The sequence below is a fragment of the Kogia breviceps genome, chromosome 2, assembly GCF_026419965.1.
Source record: "Kogia breviceps isolate mKogBre1 chromosome 2, mKogBre1 haplotype 1, whole genome shotgun sequence".
In the NCBI taxonomy this organism is placed as follows: domain Eukaryota; kingdom Metazoa; phylum Chordata; class Mammalia; order Artiodactyla; family Physeteridae; genus Kogia; species Kogia breviceps.
In genome coordinates this window covers 5,827,604-5,846,570 of record NC_081311.1, presented here as the reverse complement: position 1 = coordinate 5,846,570, position 18,967 = coordinate 5,827,604, and the positions used below count along the sequence as shown (strand labels likewise).

General features: G+C 45.9%; 1 protein-coding gene across 2 annotated transcripts in view; it reads right to left on the bottom strand.

Moving 5' to 3' along the window:
• ADAM12 (ADAM metallopeptidase domain 12) overlaps positions 1-18,967 on the bottom strand; it is a 675,955-nt gene that overhangs the window by 383,994 nt on the left and 272,994 nt on the right. Inside the window, exon 1 of one of the 2 annotated variants that reach the window (XM_067024331.1) lies at positions 7,410-7,628. The exons of the other annotated variant lie outside the window; for it this stretch is intronic. Coding sequence (XP_066880432.1) covers positions 7,410-7,497 — 88 coding nt within the window. The 5' untranslated portion in view covers positions 7,498-7,628. Of the gene's footprint in view, positions 1-7,409; positions 7,629-18,967 lie in introns of those variants that run through there. 2 annotated transcript variants of the gene reach the window in all.

The following is an 18,967-nucleotide window of genomic DNA, read 5'->3' as shown; positions in this document are numbered from 1 at the left end:
TCTATGTCTTTTTTTCAACTTTTACAATATTTCACATTTTGTGAAGGAATGGATAATGGGGCCAAAATTCTTTTCCATGACCTTTTTCATGATCATATCTCAAATTATACTGAAATTGGATGAATAAATTATTTCAGCTTAGAAATTTTGCTTAGCTTGCCTCATTTCAGGAATACATGTATTCCATCAACCAAAGTGCAGCTGCATTTTAAGGTATAACCTCGACTCTTAAGTTCTGATGCAAGTTCCCAAGAACACCACCGAACCACCAGGATTTAAGAAAGTAAAACCAGGTTCTCTGATGACATTCAGATTCATGTGAACATAGATCTCATGAGAAATGCTCCATCCTATCCTGAGTTTAATCACAAATATAGCAAAACACAAAACAAGGAACCTTTTGGTCAAGTTGCAGGCCAGTATTTACCACACCCTGCCAAGAGAAGATGTCAGGGTATATCAACAACAGTTCTAAGAATGGATCACCTAAAAGCATCAGGGAGGCCAATGTTTCCAGGACAGACGGAAGGTCCAGAGTTAATCCAACGAGCTTGCCCGATTCTTTAAGCAGCTGCCTAGAAACTGAGCTCTTAGTGTCACCTGGGGATGACATAAAAGCTTAAAGGATAAAAAATATCAATATGATGCTGAATTAGTTGGCTTCTCCATCTCATCGATCAAGTGGAGGCAAGGTATACTGAACATTAAATAAAGCACAAGGCACCAGGATGAGGGATGAGCTGGCGTAAATATAAGGACTGAAATGGCAGCTTGTCAGAAAGCATGATATTCAAGGCACACATTTCAACTGGCAAGTAAAGTTCATTTGAACTGCGTTATCATTCCATTCCAAAGCAAACGATGCTACAGTCACATTGCTGTAGACAGTATGATTATTTCAAAGATAAAGTACATAGATGACAAACTGTTTACTACGCCTCTAGGCTAGGACCTGGTCCCCGTCATGAGAGTGCCTAGAGATGGCCCTGCATCGGCCACTTAGCAGACACTCAACCGTCCGAAGCCATGGTTTCCTCCCCGGTAGAGTGAGGGCAAGATTCGTCCCCAAGGACTGAATGATACAGTGCATGCAAAGATCTTGCAATAGTTTCTGGCACCGAAGCACTCAACAACTGCCTTTTTAAGTAACCGTGTGCTTGTATGAAAACTTTAGGTTTCATAAAATACTACAGAAACACACGTAGAGAAACAGCTACTACAAGTGCAAGAAACTATTTCCCAAAACATTCTGCATAGATTATACCAACTTCACTTTCTCAAACCCAGAGAGCTGATAATTAAAGGACTGCACATATTGCAGAGCTGTTTCATACAGCTTTCAGTGGGCACGCAGCCAAAGGACTAGAGGTCTAGCCATTTGGTACAGAAGGAACATCTGAAGATGTTTCTCACACCTGTCTTTATAAATCATAGAGACTGCAGGAACAGTTTAGCTTTAAGAGGCCTCTGGAACACACTCTGATACAAAAAAAAAAAAAAAAAATTTGCTGCAACTGTAATGAATTCATTACAGCATCATCTACACCAGAAAGAAATATGCTTAGCTTCTTTAGATGATGTAGTTGCATTCCTTAGGAAAAAAAATCCTTACAGTTTCCACAGCTGCAATGTCTATCCAATTAGGTATATGTTGACTTGGAGTATTTATAGATTTTTAAAAGAAAGTTTTGAAACATTTAAAAATGGATGTAATTTTTGTTTCCACAAGGAAGGAACAGAAAGAGCCAAATGACAAGTGAGAGAGAGGAAAAAAAAAAAAAAAACATGTCTGTATACAGAGTGCCATAATAAAAGCCTGGGCTGACTTTTAAATGTGCATGGCAGACTCACAGGTGTTTATCTGCACTCCCTCCTGAAAGCCTACAATATAAATAATAACATAAAAATAATTTTAAGAAACCAAAGAATTGGAGAGAAAATAGCAACAGGTAAGAGAAAGCAACAAGGCTTTAGAAGAGGTGAGACAAGTGGTTACCTACTCAGCAGAGGAGAGAGAACTGGAAACCCGTTACCTGGAGAAGAGGGAAGCCATCTAGAAGGTGAGATGGATGAGAAGAACCTTGAAAAGACTTGGGGATGGGAGGCACTGGGCACCTCTGATGGTCAGTACAGGCTGGGCTGAAAGACGGTCCAAGGAAAAGTTAGAGCTGTAGGGCCCTTGCAAAGCCAGCACAGCTAGGTGATGGCCCCTCCCACTTCATCAGACAGGAGATGTATTTTCTGCAGACACTAAAGCAGAGAGATTCTGTACACGAGGACGCCCGGCAGAGCTGAGAGTGAAGAAGTGGTAGCAGAGTGCCAAACTGAAAGCAAAAGGATTAAAAAAAAAAAAAAAGAAGAAGAAGAAGAAGCAAAGCACACTCATCGGTGAGACATCCACCTTAACCCTGCTCTACTACTCAGCTCACAGGCCCTATTAGCCAGGCTTAAGTCCTCAGCAGGAGGCTGTAAGATTCCTCTTTGGGGAAACTGACCAGCCTACGAAAAAAGACAGTCAGTGATGTATGGAGGTCCCCCAACCCAGTGAAGGCCGACCAGTTACTAAGCCCGTCTTTGAAGCACACAGAAGTTTCAATCAGCTTTTTAGTGTCTCATTGTTAAATATAAACAGACAGCCAAAATACAGACACTTGAAGAAAGCCAGAGATTATAGCAAACAGGAGTGGGCGAGGATCTGAGAGCTAATAGTGTGAATAAAGTCAGCGAAGCAAAAATGTGTAAAAAGTAAAACTTAATACATGCCAAGAGCTCACCAAAAACTTACATCCATTATATATATATATATAAAAGAACAGAACCTTATTTTAAAAAAAGGAACATTCATGGAACAAGAAACATTTCTTGGAAATTAAATATGTAGTAGCAGAAATAAACAACTTCAGTAGCAGGGTTGGAAAGTGAAATTAAACAAACTCTCCCAGAAAGTTGAACAAAGAAGACAATTAGAGGATGTTTTCAGGAAGTTAGGACATTCAGCTAAGAGCAGTTTCAGAAAAAAGCATGACAAAAACAGTGAGGAAGAAATCATTGAAGAAATAATAAAAGAAAGTACACTAGAACTTCACAGCATGAAAGTTCAAACAGAAAATCCCATCAGGACTACTGATAAGAATTTAGCTAAAGCACATTATCATGAAATGTAAAAATACTGGGGATTAAGAGAAGATGATAAAAGCCGTGAGAAAGAAAACAGACTACATATAAAGGATTAACAATCACCATGCTATCAACTTCCCAAGTGGCAATGGGCATAGAGACAATGAAGAAATGCCTTATAAAATACTAAGGAAATATGATTTCCATTTGAAATTTTATTCCTAAAAAAACTAACAATCAAAGGTGATATATATTACTACCTTTAATATATATATCCGGGGTGAAATACATATATGTGTGTATGTGTTTGTGTGTATATATATATATATATATATATAAAATTGTTGGTTTGCATATATATATTTGCATGCAAGACACACATTCTAAACTTCTTTCTTACTCATAAAGCTCTGTTTCGATTGAAACACCAAAGTATACAACTAAAAATATTTACTTTTCTATCTTCCCATGCAGCAAGCAGTGGCCCTGTGTCACAGTCTAGCCAAGAGAAAATCTGCTACAAAGGTTTCTGGAAATACTTTTATTTTCCCAATAAAATAGATTTGCTGACTCCGCTTTTTGCCTCTTTTGCCTTATTATGGCCTAGAATGCAGATATAATGCCAAAACGTACAGCAGCTATCATAAGACCATGAGGCATTAAGCATAAAAGCAAAAGCCAACATGTAAGTATGGCAGACACACAAGCAAAAGTAAAAGCTCGGGTGCCTAGTAGTATCACGGTCTCACTACAGCAGCTACTACACCGCTTACTTCACAAACGCTCGGGATGTAAAGATTTTTTAAAAACTGCTGTACAGTAAGTCCCCTACACCCGAACCTTCAAGCTGTGAACTTTCAAAGACATGAACATGGGTTCCACTAACGTCAGGCGTGAGTGAAATTGCAGCTTGCCCTCCGTCTCCTGTTGCTGACGATCCTTCAGCTCTACCATCTCCCACCTCCCTACCTCCTCCACGGAGTAACTCTTCCTGCCTGTTCACTCGATGCCGGCCCCTGGGTGCCAGCTGTTGTACTGCACTACTGTACTTTTCAAGGTACTGTACTGTAAGATTAAAACTGTTTTCTTTATTTTTTTAAAGTATTATTTGTGTGAAAAGTATTACAAACCTATTACAGTATGGTACTATACAGCCGATCGTGTTAGTTGGGTACCTAGGCTAACTTTGTTGGACTTACGAACAAATTGGACTTACGAACGCACTCCCGGAATGGAACTTGTTCGTATGTAAGGGACTTACTGTGGTCAGGTTTTCTGTTACTTGCAATGGGGAGTATTTAAACATTCCTAACAAGTTATCAAAAAATTTTATCTCCCACATGCCCTTTTAGGAAGTTACTAGAAGATGTGCTCCACAAAAATAAGGCATAAACTAGAAAAAGAAAGTTATGGTGCTCAGAAAGCAGGCAATCCAACACAGGAAGGATGTAAGAGGAGTTTCCAGCATCTCGGCAAGAGAGCAGTCCTGAGACAACAGTTGACATGCAAACCTAAAATGTAACCAGTTCACACTGGAGCAGGAAGAAAAGGGCTCCAAGAGAGATAATACCAAGAAAAAATAAACAGTGAATAGATTACCTGATGTGTTTGATCATATTGGAAGGAGCTTACCGATTCTCCCAGAGGGTTTGGAGGTACAGATTGGTACACAAGAAACAAAGCAAAACGGTAAAAAAAAAAAAAAAAAGAAACAAACAAACAAACAAACAAAAAGCAATTATTAGCTCTAGGAAAAACAAAAAGTTGAAAAAGGAATTACAGAACGCTGTGTGGCTCAACCATAAGCAATATTTGCTTCATGGTGCAAACGTTAAATATTGTTTTTTTATTATGGCGGGTATTATACTGGAAAGTCAGAAAGAGGAGAAGTCAGTGTGGATGGAGTCGTGAGCACGGGAGAGAGTGGTGAGAAAGGAGATAACAGAGGAAAACAGGAAATATGTTATACTGAGGTTTGGATTTTTTTAAGAGCCGTAGGAAGTCACTGGAGAGTTTTAAACAGGAAACCAGCATGATCCAACTCCTGACTGAGACTGATGACTCTGGCTGTGGTGCTGGGAAGAGTACATTTCACAGGGACAAGAGGGGAAGCCAGCAGATGAGTTAGGAGGCTACTGCACGAGGGATAAGAGGCTCTGCAAAAGAGATCAACAGAAGGGGGGAAAAAGCGGCCGAGGCTGGGGAAGGCCACTTGAAACGGGGAAGTGGGTAGATGAGAATACATTTTGGAGGTTGGTGGCTTGTGGAGGGAAAGGAGAGACTCAGGATGACTTTCTAAGTGTTTGCATGAGGCATCTGGAAAAGGCAGAGGATGTTATTACCGACTTGGAAAGATGGGGGCACGGGTTGGAAAATGGATTCAGGAATAGAGAGTTTGGGATCTAGGGTTCTGTTTTGGACCTGTTAGAGCTGAGATGCCCACGAACGGTAACACACAGAGGGACAAAACCCAAAATATGCTCTGCCTTCAACAAGTAGTAATTCCTCCCTTTTTCTTGCCAACACAAAGAAATGTTTCATTATGTGCTGTGATTTGGTGCACTGATTGACTTAAAACTCGATACCGAGAATCCAAGGATAAACAAGCAGTGAATCCTGGGATATCACAGCATGTAACCCATTCTAAATGTTTAGGCTTTCTATTCTGAGTCATATCTATCCTAAGGAAAAACTACCTCTACCAAAGCTGCAGTCATAAAATAATAAAAGTCCTTCCTCCATGAAATAATTTCCCATTATTAGCTTGATTTAGTAAACATTTTCCTCTAAAAAAAAAAAAAAAAAAAAGTATTGTCCATGGTCAGTGGACTTCCGTTTCTGTGTACAGAGCATGTGTCAAGTCCAAGGCCACCTCAGGCACACTTTGAGATTCTGTTTCAGTTTTTTAAAAGTTCTTTCTCAATAAATACTCAAAAGGACCCATTTGTACAAAAGTCTTTCAGAACATTTTTGACAACTATTATTTTCACTTGCAGATCATAGAGTTTTTTTAACTCAACAGTCAGCAGTATTCTTTCTTGGCGTTCTCATTGCTTCTTCCTTGCTTTGAGCAATCTTTTTACTTAATCATTAATTCTCAAATTGGTCTTCATTGCCGTGTGGATTTTATGGAGAGCTGGGTTTTAGCCACATTACATTAGACGCGGTGGGGTACGGAGGTGGGGTGGGGTGGAGGGCAGCAGTGGCAATTACAAAATTAAACGTATCATAAGGTAATAACGGTTTGTGATTGAGGCCAGTTGTTGAAAAATAATGCCTGTTACATAGACTCACAGAAATTTCGAGCTGGAGGCCAAGGCAAGTCTTTCATCGGTAGGCCGACAGCGCCTCTAGCGGCAGAAAGACGGCAGTGGCGGTGACGGCGACGGGCAGAAACTTGCGATTTTTTAAAAAGGCACCTGCTGTTCGAGTTCTCATTGTGCAAAACGGAAAGATCCACAGGTACCCATTTAAGGGGATACAACTCGGGAAAACCTAGATCTATAAAACAGCTATAATAGCCACACTTTGGCTTAACGTGGAAATGAGCTGTCGCTTTACACAAGGTTGACTTAAGCGATTATTTAGCTGAGAACCTGACGGGAGTGGCGGGAAACAAAGATTCTGCTCAAATCTAGCCGCCACTGACAACTAGGGAGGTATCCGGAATTAGAAGGAGAGGGAAAGAAAATTCAAGAAGTAGGCAAGAGAGTCCATTTTTAAAATGGAGAGCGCCGTGGAACGCCGCAGGCACACCTGCGGGCACGAGGACGGCTCACCTGCGCGGCTACTGGGCGTCCCCCCAGGTGTATCCGAGGGGGAGCAGGGGTGCACAGGAAACCTCATGGAGGGCTGACCAGTTAGAGATGGGGGGATTCACTAAGGGACAGGGTAAGACGACCCGACGCGCATCGTCCCGGGCGACACGTGTAACTGTCAAGACACAGATACCCTGGCAAATGATCCCCGAGATGGGAGGACACGCGGCAGCGGCCCCGAGGCTGGGCCACCCGGGCTACGCGCCGGCGGCTTCCAGGCCCGGAGCCAAGGGCTCCCTCCTTCCCCCGGGAATTGGCACCTGGGGTGGGGGCCGGGGGGCGGGGGTCCCCTCCGAGCCGGGAGCCCGAGCCCGGGGGCTCCGCAGCCGCGTCCCCGCGCGCCGGGTCGCGGGGCAATCCCGCCACTCGGCGTCCCCCCCGTGCGGCGCGTGGTGCCCCCGGAGGGCGAGTCCCCAGCGGGCGGGCGGGGACAGCGGGGGACCGGCGGGGAGCCGCCTGGGCTCGGCGACTTACCTCGGGCCGCGCGCGGCGCCAGAAGAGCCCCGGCCAGGGCGAGCAGGAGGGCGCGGGCGGGGGGCGCGGGCGGCGGGCGCGCTGCCATCGTCGCCGGCCTTCCGTGCAGCAGCAGCTCTCGGGGCCGGGCGGCGGGCGCTGCACCATCCCCCGCGGGCGCCGAGCGGGGGCCGGGCGTCGCGGCCCGAGGGACTTCCTGCTGCGGGGAGTCAACTCCGAACCCCTCGCGCAGCGCCCGGCCGCTGAAGAGCTAGTCTAGGCTTTCATTTTTTTAAAAAAGTTTTCCCCGGCGCGTGTGTGTGTGCGTGTGTGTGCGCGCGCGCACGCTGTTCTGGCACGAGCCAGCCTTGACCGTTGCAATAAACGAGCAAACTGTCCGAGTTGGCCCGGGGACGAGGAAGATCGTTAGGGAGAGGAGGCAGGCCTGTGAAATGGATCCACAGCCAACAGTCACCGTTCTCATCACCACGGAACAAATTATGGTCTCCCCCGCACCCCCGCCCGCCCGCCCGCGGCGTCCCGCGGGTCCTAGAGACCGGTCAGGGGCCCCCGCCAGGGTCCCGCCCAGAGCCGGCTCTGGCCCACCCCCGGGGCGGCTCGGGGCAAGGCGCCTCCCGGGCCGCGCGCCCCGGCGGCGGCACAGACGTGGCTCGGTGGCGGCGCGGGCGTCCGGAGCGCACACATCCCCGCCCCGGGATGATGTGGCCGCGGGGCCCCGGGCGCCCGGCTGCCAAAAGCACACGCGGCTGCACCGTCCAGCTTTCCAGAGTCTGAGGCTGGAAATGATGACTCGGCTGCTCGCTCCCGGAACGCGGGTAGCAGGTCGGCGAGGCTGTCCGCCGCCCAGGCGGCCGTCCCCGGGCCCCGTCCCCTAAGCCCCCAAATGGACATCTCGTGCGAGAGAATGAACTTGGACCTGCAGGCACGCGACGTCTGGGCATCCTGCTTTCGATGCACTGCTTTAGGTTTTACGTTGATAGATTGGATCAAGTTTTTCCTCCATGGCAGGACCCCCCCCCCAAAAAAAAAAAGCGCACAGCGATTTTCCCCAGACTTTCCTGATCGTGAGAAACGTCTGGGTTTGTCTGTTAAGAACACAGAGTCCCAGGTGCCCTCCCACGCCCTTGAAATGGGCCTCTACAGGCCGCGGGGCCGGGGGCCACTGGGAAATACCCGTGAAGTGAATGGAGGGCCTTGCCTCCCAGGCCGAGTTCTAGGCGGTCTCCTTCTCTTCTGCCTAGGAAGGCCTCAAAGAGACATAATAGCCGTTTTAACAACGGGACTTGCCCTCTCCGAGACCGCGGGAAGCAGCAACGAGAGGACTACACAGACTATAGGAGCAGGAGGGGTCAAGGATGGGTGGCCCCCACCTTGTGGAACCTCCATGATCCCCAGCCGTGGCCACCTATCTGAACCCTAAGGGCCAGGGAGATAGTAACACCGCCACTCAGGTGAATCAGAATCTCCAGCCATGGACGGACGGAGCCGGAATAGTTTCCAAAGCCCCAGGTGATTCTCATGTGCAGCCTGGAGGGAAAATCACCGGCAGAAATCTGTCCTGTGACCTCCCACCGATTTCTGAGCGAAGCCCCATGCCAAGAGGCGTGTAGGCAGCATTTGAGGGAACTCCCTTCCTCACCATCTCTTTTTACTGCAAAGTGGCTTTTCCCCTATCTTCCTCCCACCCCCCAGGTTTCTGCAGTGTTCGCGAGGACCAGCTCAGCCCCTCTGAACAACGTGCAGGCCTTTTTAGAAAAAAAAAAACCCCAAAAAAGCCAGAGGCACTGGCCCCAGGACACCCTTCTCAATGCCAGGACATCTCAGCACTCCATCTGGAAGCCAGGCCTGGGTCCAAGCCCCAGTTTAAATCCAGCCCTACTACTCACCCCTCTGTCTGTCCTTTCTTTGTTCATTCATTTGCTCAATCAGCAATTAGCAACGCTCTGTTACGGACTTGGGAAACCAGACAGATGAGAAATACCTCTTGCCTTCAAAGACTCTTCTGTCTGGTAGGACAAACTGATCAGTCACAACTATTGAACGGTGTGAGCTGCTTACTTGGCCTCTTTAATAATCATTAGGTTGTTTGTTAACCACTATGTTATTTATTACATATTCATATAATTGGAGTATTGTGATCAAGTGCTTCCCGTGCATGGTTTCATTTTAAAATCCTGAAGATCCAGATGAGGAAATTGCCGTGTCTAGAGGTTCAATCGTTTTCCTGCAGTCACAGGGCTAAGAAGTAGGTCAGAGCCCACACCAGATCGATTTGCAGATGCAGCCTGTGTCTTTAGCTCTGATTTCCAAGCTTCAGGTTTAGCATCTGTTAAGTGAAAGTAAAATACAAACCTCCCAGGTGGTAGTGAGCATTAAATGAGCTAGGACGCCTCCCCAAGCCACGGGATTCCTGATGTTAAGAATTCAAATTTGGCATTTACCCTGGCGATCCTTCTTACAGAGAGGTCTGGGAAGGACAGTTTTAGTGAGTACGCAGGTGATTCTGATGTTTCTTTTCCACAGAACTTTCAGACACTGCACAAGAGAATTTTAAATGGTTTCCTTTGAGATCAATGAGGGAGACTCACTTTCGGATGAGCCCAGCTGCTGGCCTCTTGAATCTTTCTGACGGGGTTAAATTGTTTACTCATAGTGGACGTAATATGCACTGTGCACTGGACCGGGGGCTTTATACACTGTCTCTCCTAATGGTCCATTTCTTTTTCTCCTTTAATATTCAGCTCTTGACTATAGAAGTCCAATTTTTTTTTTTAAACCTGGAAGCTGCAAAGCTCTCTCCAAAGGGCTAAATGTGCCCCCAAGACTGTCCTTGGTTTGTTTTTGACTGAATGAAACAAAACAGTCAATGCAGAGGGAAAAAAGAAAGATAGGGAAGAAAATCTTATCCACTAGCCCTGGTTTCTCAACCTTCTAATCCACCATCTCTGTGAAGCGAGGAGCCTGGGCTGACACTCTATCCATAATGACTTCATGACCCTCAATAACAGCCAGCTAGGCAGAGGGCGGATCCCATGTCGGGCAGATGGCCGGCCTCTGGCCGGGAGCTCTGCCTCCGCCCCCGCAGGAAATGGAAGCAGACACGGCATTCAATACTGGATTGTTGGGTAAAGGCATGAGGTCAGAGGCCAGGGTCTGCTCATTAAAATTTCAGATAGATGGCTTGTTGTCTTTTCCTTTCCAGAAGAATTGACCTTTGCAATACCGTTTCCTGTGTGCTATTTTTGCTCCGCAGCATGGGCATTCACAATGAACAGGGCACTTATTTCTCACCCAAGCTCACATTTAGTTCAATCTGCTTTGAGTCCAAGCAGGTGAAAAAATGGAGACAAACGTTCCTAAGGCAGGACGTTACAGGCAGCCCCTCCTGATTTCTGCTGGAAGGGAAGGGTCGGCCTACTTGCCGCTCTACCTAGTGATGGAGCTGCAGACACAGGCTCGCAAGACAGCTTTTATCTCTCCAAGCACGGTTCCCAAGGCTTGCTGCAAAAGTAAACAAACACAATCGCCCCATGATTAAGATTCTTGGAAATCGCTTTAATTCCATCTCTTGGGAAGATTGAAACCCATGATCCTCTCAGCCTATAATAACATGGAGTCCACGTTTGTTTTCTTAGATCTTCTCACTTCAAGAGCCTATGCCTTCACCTCTAGGAACTTGCCCCCAAAGAGCCTCCCCTGGACAGATTAACCCCTCTTGGCTCTGATACTTCCATTATTGCACAGAATCGGTGCTTAAGTAGTCCATCCGAACGCCAAAGGAAGAATGCTCTTGGGGGCCATCAGGGACTCAAGGATGCTCAAGCTAGAAGGGACACGGAAGGTCACTTAGGCTGGCTCCCTTCCCCCATCTATACTTATCTGTGTCACCCTGTCAACTGACCATCCAACTTCCCCTTACATGCCTGCTGTGGTACGGAACTCATTACCCCCCAAGAGAGCCCATTTTAAGTACCGCAAGTGATTGACGACGCCCAAGAGGAACAGAGAGCCACATGGCCAGAGTGCCAGCTGCTCAGATAGCCCCTTGGCTGCACTGGTCCATCCACTGCCACCATCACTAGGACAGGCAGAATGAAATGCCAGGACTCGGAGAAAGGCAAACAGGGAATCTCGAAAACAAACATAACTCACAACAAGAATGACCAAATATTTGTAGATCCTCCTTCACTCAAGAAATAAAGGTTCATCTCCTTCCCTTTTCATGCAGGCTGGGCTTAGACACTCATTCTAACAAATAAAATAGGGCCAAAGTGACCGTGTGTGAGTTTTGAGACAAGTCCTGAAAGGCATGAGTGACCCAAATCACTCACTGGTGGTGGTGGTGGGGGGGAAGCAGCTGCTGTGTGGTGAGGACACTCAGGCAGCCCAATGGGGAAGAAATGAAATGAGGAACTGAGGTCTCCAGCCTTCGGCCACATCAGCGCACCATCTTGGAAGCGGGTCTCCCAGCTATGGTGGAGTTTTCAGATGATTGTAGCCCAGGGCAGCAACTGACTGCAACTCCCAGAGAGCCCCTGAGGCAGACGCATCCAACTGAACGGCTCCTGAACTCCTGACCCCCAGAAACTGCATGAGATAATGACTTTTTGTTGTTTTGAGCCACTAATCTGGGGGATAATTTGTTATTCAGCAATAGAGGACTAGTGCATATTTAATAAAACAAGCATGCCATTACTATATTTTTTCTAGCTTCCAAGGATTGCTGATAATTTCAATGTCAAGGGAACCTCCCTTCTTGTCTTTGAGCTTTGAATAAGACTTATAGATAGGGTAGCCACAGGTCCCAGTTTTATCCTAGCATAATTGTCAGTGGTGCCCCCCATTCACTTTTACAAGGGTCCTGGTTTACTAACAAATTGCCCTGTTATCCTGTCTGTAGATACGTATGTCTTCTGGCTGGTGTTTTAGGGGCAGAGGGGGGAGGCGGGCACGTCAGCTTCATCCTGCACCGTGCCTCTCTTCCTTCTACGAATGGCGGTTGAATGAGTGACTGAACGCACGGTTATGGACAGGACGCCTAAGCACGCCAGCAGTGCTGAGGGCCGGAGCAGCTCTCCAGCAGGGCGGAGCTTCGCAAGCTTCTCTGAGTACTTTCACTAGGCGGCTGGCCAGTCACGCAGTGATCTGATCTAAACTGCCACCGCCGGAAGTTGTAAGACATTTTTTACCAGGCGCCAAAGAACTTGCAGGCGTCTGCTGTTGACTGTACTGTGAACACGTCAACGAGAAAATGTGATTAAAGGTCACGGAGGAAGAGACCCACCAGAGAAAAGCAAAGATGCTCCCACTGTCCAGGCTGGCCAACTCACTTGTCATCTGAAAAGATGCCTGGTTTCCCGGAAGCCAGGAGAGCTGGGATTTGCGGGGGGCTGGGGGGGCGGGACAGTGCTTTGGAGACAAGCCAGGGCCTCCGCACCTCCACATCTTCAGCAGGTTTTCTCCCTGGGGAGGCCAGCCTTATTGTACAATAACTCCACGGGAGCCCACTCCAAGGCACGCAGACGTTTATGAAACCCCCCTCGACCTGATCTCTCCCGACAAATTAGGCCACTTGCCGCCCCTCATTCTGTGCTCTTGAAATCGGGGAATAACTGGCCAGCGGCCCCTCTTCACGTATCTGAACGCAGTTCCCATCTTGTCTTTACTGTTTTAGGCACATCAACCCCAATTTCTTTAACTTGCCTCTTGGGTCCTATTCTTACTCTCTTTAATCATGTTTTTTTGCTCTCTTTTGGATCCTCTCCAGTTTCTTGATTTCTCTGAAACTGCAGAGGCCAAATGTGCCCACGGAGCTCCAAGAAGGATCTGCATGGGGTCGAGGGAAGCAGAGGGAGGGTTTCCTGCCTCTGGTTTATTGGGCAGAGCAGGGCGTGTCTCTCTGTAGTTGAGACTTTTAACTTCTCTTCGGAGGCCTGGACTGGTTTCTACTTTGGGGCAAAGGAGCAATTCTGGGTGGCTCTGGGGAGGCTGGCTCCTCTGATACCGGTGTGTTTGGCCCTCCATCCCCCCCCTCCATCCCCTGCACGGCCCCGCTTCTTCACCATAGCTATTTCAGTCCACTTCCTGGACCTCAACTTCCCACACTTCTTTGACGGACACTTTCAGGCCGGGCTCTTGTCTGCCGTTAACTTCTTGATGAACTCAGGCAGAAAAGCCAACTCCAGTATCTAGAGCCTGGGGTCCATTGTTCCTCCTGCACTAAGCTCCGGTCTAGGGTCTGATGTCACTACATTTTTTAGCAGTTACCAGGCATTTGACATTTTTCATTACCATCACATCCAGACTCAGCAGGTCCCCCGTTACCACCAGCCTACCAACACCCATCAGTGGGGAAAGCACACCACTGCCTGCCTGGGTAGAAGCATTGCTGGCATTCCTTTCCCTCCACTATTCTGAAGCAATACTCACAAGCAACTTTCCAGCTTTCTTTGTCCTCGGCTGGGCTGAAAAATAAAGAAAAGAAGTTGAGCAAACATCCCCAGAGCTCCTTCTGCACCCTGTGCAGGTTAGGGAGACAGACAACGGCCCCCATTCTCATGAGCCCCTATAGCCACTGATGCAGAGAAGACCTAAAATGATCACAACAGACCGCATCTGTCCTGCGTCTACTTGCCCCAGGCCTCCAGGATCTCATCAACCCTCAGCAAATCTTGCTAATTACTGTTCTTTTAAAAGAGGAAACAGAGGCTCTGGAAAGTGACTTGTCCACAGATGCAAAACTTGAAAGTGGTACAGCTGGGATTGAACACTGGGTCCTTCTGGCTCCAAGGATCCTCTGTCTCCTTTCCTCTCTGCTGATTCTGGCCCCAAACACAAGTCATATCTGACCCCTTCCTTTCTCTCTCCCTCAGCCACACCCTTCTAATTAGTTATCACCTCCTGTTCGTTCAACCTCCGAAATCCGTTCTGAGTCTGACCCCTCCACCCCCTGCCCCTGGGCCCCAGGCTGGGGGAGTCATGGTACCTCCCTCAGTGAGAGTCACAGGCTCCTGGAGCTTTTCTCCTGTCATTCTATTTTTAAATGCAAGTATCATATGATATCACTTATATGCAGAATCTAAAAAAAAAATGATACAAATGAACTTATTTACAAAACAGAAACAGACTCACAGACATAGCAAACAATCTTATGATTACCAAAGGAGAAAAGTTGGGGGGAGGGACAAATTAGGAGTTTGGGATTAACATATACGCACTACTATATACAAAATAGAGAACCAACAAGGACCTACTGTAGAGCACAGGGAACGCTACTCGATATTCTATAATAAGCTAAATGGGAAAAGAATTTGAGAAAGAATGGATATATGTATACGTATGGTTGAATCCCTTTGCTGACCACCCGAAACTAACACAACATTGTTAATCCACTATACTCCAATATAAAATAAAAGTTAAAAATAAAATTAAAAGTGAACATCTGACAACCTGGATCCTCACTGCCGTCAGTAATACATGGAGTCTCCTCCACGGGGTAGCCGAGAGTATCGGGGATTTGAGCACAGACAGCGCTCCGAGCTTCATCTTTCTCCCACCCCTGATGCACAGCCCCATCCTTCAGCCACATGGGACCGCTCAACATTTGAAAAGTGTTTGACCCTGCACGGTTTTCCATGTGCTTCTCTCAGTGTCAGAATGTGCTTCTCCCCCTTTCTACCAACTGATTCACTGTTCAAGGTCCGGAGAGGTGCCGTTTCCTCTGTGTTGTCTTCTCTTTGACTCCAGGCAAAGGGGGGCCTTCCTCTTTCTGCTCACACAGCTCTGGGGATCCACTGCTGGCATTTCTGTCGTCTAAGCTCGCCCGCCTTACCAGACAGGGAGCCCCTCGGCGGCTGGACTCCTTCACCGGCTCGCCGTTGTACCTGATACGCCCAAGCCCAGCCCCGAGCCTGGCGAAGCGATGGGACAGCAATTTCTGGTTGAGTAGATAAATGAGCCTGTGTGTGACCACGTTCCCACTTGGGTCTTTACTACTTTTCCTCTCTGTATGGCTTTCCACTCCAGGCTCAAGAACAGCGATTCCCTGCAAGGGTATTTATTGCTGAGGTCTAAGAAGGTAAGTAGGCAATATTTCATTTCTTTCCCAGCCAATAACCAGCATCTCCCAATAACCTCTATAATCGTTCCAGTTAAGACCCATTACCATTGCAAATCAAGTTAGATCTGATTTCCACAGAGCTTAGCAATCTGCACCAGGACATGTTTTGTTTTCTAAAATCTTCGATTTTTAACCAAGTCTTTTACTTCCGGTACTATTTTCAATTTAATAGAAACAAAATAAAACTCTCTTAAAACTCCAAACAAACTTCAAACTGTGTTTTGTTCTGGTAATCAGACAATGGATAAGGATTGTGGTTACTCGGAGATATTGCCAACAATGGAAAAAACAAGAGCATGAGTCAGAATAATTTAAAACCAGAAATGTGCGTTGGTAATAATTCAGAAAGTCACATGGAAAAGCCTGGGTCACAAAATCAAATTTGATGGTTTTTGAAAAATCATAATCTCATATATTAGAGAGCCCCTTGCACCTGGAAGAGTGCCAAGAAACCATATAAAACCTAGTCTTGGGAAAGAAAAATCCCACACCATCAGGAAAATGCTGTCTCTCTGGGGACAGGATGTAGACTGTCTCATGTGCCGTATGGAAAAATGAGCCACCGTGGTGAGGAAGCCACATATCATTCAAGAGGAGACCACTGAAGTAAGGTAAAAGCCATTCCTGCAGCCTAATCCTTTAGGCTCCTTTCCAGCAGCACAGAGGGAACTGCAGCATCACTCTGGATGGGGGTGATGTGGGGTTGGATTCCGTGTCCGGCTGCAGTGCCTTGGAATACCAGAAGCATTACCCAGAAGAATGGTTTTGCTCTTCAAAGCCAGCTACTTCCCTACCTATAGCCACAGAGGGGGGAAAAAAGTCCCCTGCTTATCCACCCTCAGGCAGCATGTTGTCCCCAAGCCTATAGTGGGCTTGCTAATGACCATCAGGCTTCAATCTACCCTCTTGGTCCCGATGACCAGCACCCATGATCTCCATCCTAGAGGTGACCAACCTGGAAAAGAAAATGCATGAGGTCTGCGAAGGTACAATAGAGTATCTGATGTCTCCCTCCCCACAAATGGTCCTTTAGGCATTATCAGAGCAGGTACCAGAGGTCTAAACATAGTCTTTCTGGAGCTGAATGCCACTTCCTTCTTCTGCTTAGATTTATGGCAATTGACCTATTTTACAGCTCTTTTACTGACCTACTTCTGAGTACTATTTTGGAAAGTGGCACAAAATTTCTCGGATCCCTGGAAAAGAAGAAGAGGAAGAAACATATGCACAGGTGCACATGTACACACACCCCAGAAATCAAGGCTGCGGTAATTTTCCTCAAAAGAGCATTTTGGTTTTTTTGTTTTTTTAAAAAATCTTGTCAGAAAGCACTTGAAAAGTGTCAACAGTCCTTTCAGAAGTAAAACAATATATAAGTTAATGTATTAGATGCTTATTTTCTGGTAAAATACCTACAGGGTAACCTCAATGGCTGCTGATGGAAAGCCTCATCTTAAAGATGCCAGGAACTGATGTGTTAGTCCAGGAGACTGGGCGATAAATGGCCCCCTAAAATCGCCCCTGCTTAAGGCCACTTAATCGGAGGTTGCATATCTGAGTTGAAACCCCATGGCTAGCTGCTGGGATAAAAATTGCCTATCTTCTTTATAAGAGAGAATTGTATTCTGGAGAGCAGATTACCAGACATCCAGTTAGTCCCCAAGTGCTACTTATAGGTCTACCAACAATGATGCTATGGGAATGGCTATTATCATTTATTGAGCTCTCCTTATAACCAAACACCTCACACATATCATTTATCACCTTTCATATTACCCTGTGAGGTATATTTTAGTTTCCCATTTTACAGATGAAAAACTAAGGCTCTGTAAATATTCAAGACCTCACAACTCCTAAGTAGTAAACCCAAATGAGGCCTCAAAACCAGGTCTGCCTAATTCCAGAGCCTGCATTTTCTTTATCTAAACCAGATTGTCTCTTATAAAAGCAGATTCCACCGAGTTTGGACTTAAATCCTGTGATCGTTGCACTGCCAGTAAGCTGTTTGGTTTCTGTCCCTTATCACCTATAAAATGGGAATGCTCTTTAACTTTGATTGATTTTTAGGTCAATTAAAAATGGAAAGATATTAAACACAATGTGGTATCCTGGGTCTGATCCTGGAACAGAAAAAGGACATTAGTGGAAAAATTAATGAAATTTGAATAAAGTCTGGAGTTGAGTTAACAGTAATGTACCAATGTTGGTTTCCTGGTTTGCCAAACGTACCATGTTATTTTAGATGTTGACAATAGGGGAAACTGGTAAAGGGTATCCGAGAACTCTCTGTACTATCTTTGCAACTTTTCCATAAATCTAAAATTATTCCAAAATTTTAAATTTTTTTAAAGGAGGACATCTAAACAAATAAAACAATTAAAAATCAGTTGTTCTTCTTTTGTGGTTTCTGATTGTTGAGATTTGTACCAAGTATTATTTATTGTGGGCTGAACAGACATGTGGACTAACATTCTCCAATTATATATCAATGCATTAGGATTAATAAATTCATTTAAATAAATCTATTTAAAAGTGCTACTGAATGCAATGAAGTTTTTTTCCTTGTTTATTTTCTTAATCAGTGAAAGCCCAAAGTGGAACTACTAACCAATGTTAACATTTTTAACATTATAAAGTGGTGTCAAGAGCTAAGTGGAGGGCTTCCCTGGTGGCACAGTGGTTAAGAATCCGCCTGCCAATGCAGGCGACATGGGTTCAATCCCTGGTTGGGGAAGATCCCACATGCCGTGGAGCAACTAAGCCCGTGCTCCACAACTACTGAGCCTGCGCTCTAGAGCCTGTGAGCCGCAACTATTGAGCCTGCGTGTCACAACTACTGAAGCCTGCGCACCTATAGCCCCTGCTCCGCAACAAAGAGAAGCCACCACAATGAGAACCCCACGTACCACAATGAAGAGTAGCCCCCGCTCACAGCAACTAGAGAAAGCCCAAGAGCAGCAACGAAGACCCAATGCAGCCAAAAATAAATTAATTAATTCACTAATTTTTTTAAAATTGGATATATTTTTTAAAAAAGAGCTAAGTGGAGAAAAGTGTGTATAGTATACTACCATGTATCCAAGAAGATGTGATATGAATGTATGTGTATGTGTATAACGTTATACTATTATTATGTTGATTTTTAAAAGAACAAAAAACCATAAGTATTTTTAAGTTATTCCATATAAGGGCAAGAAAGGATCATGACAGAGGGGAAGGAACAGGTGAGACTTCTTTGAATATACTTTGGCTTATAGATTTTATTTTGAAACTGTAAAAATATTCTTACATAATTATAAAACAAATTGAAATGTTCAAAAAAGGAGTCCCTAAGAGTCAAAAGCAAAATGAACAAATAAACCTAGTTATGTATTGACTTGTGTCATGACCTTAAAGGTCATGTGCCTTTAAAATTTGACCATACATCCTTAAGACATAC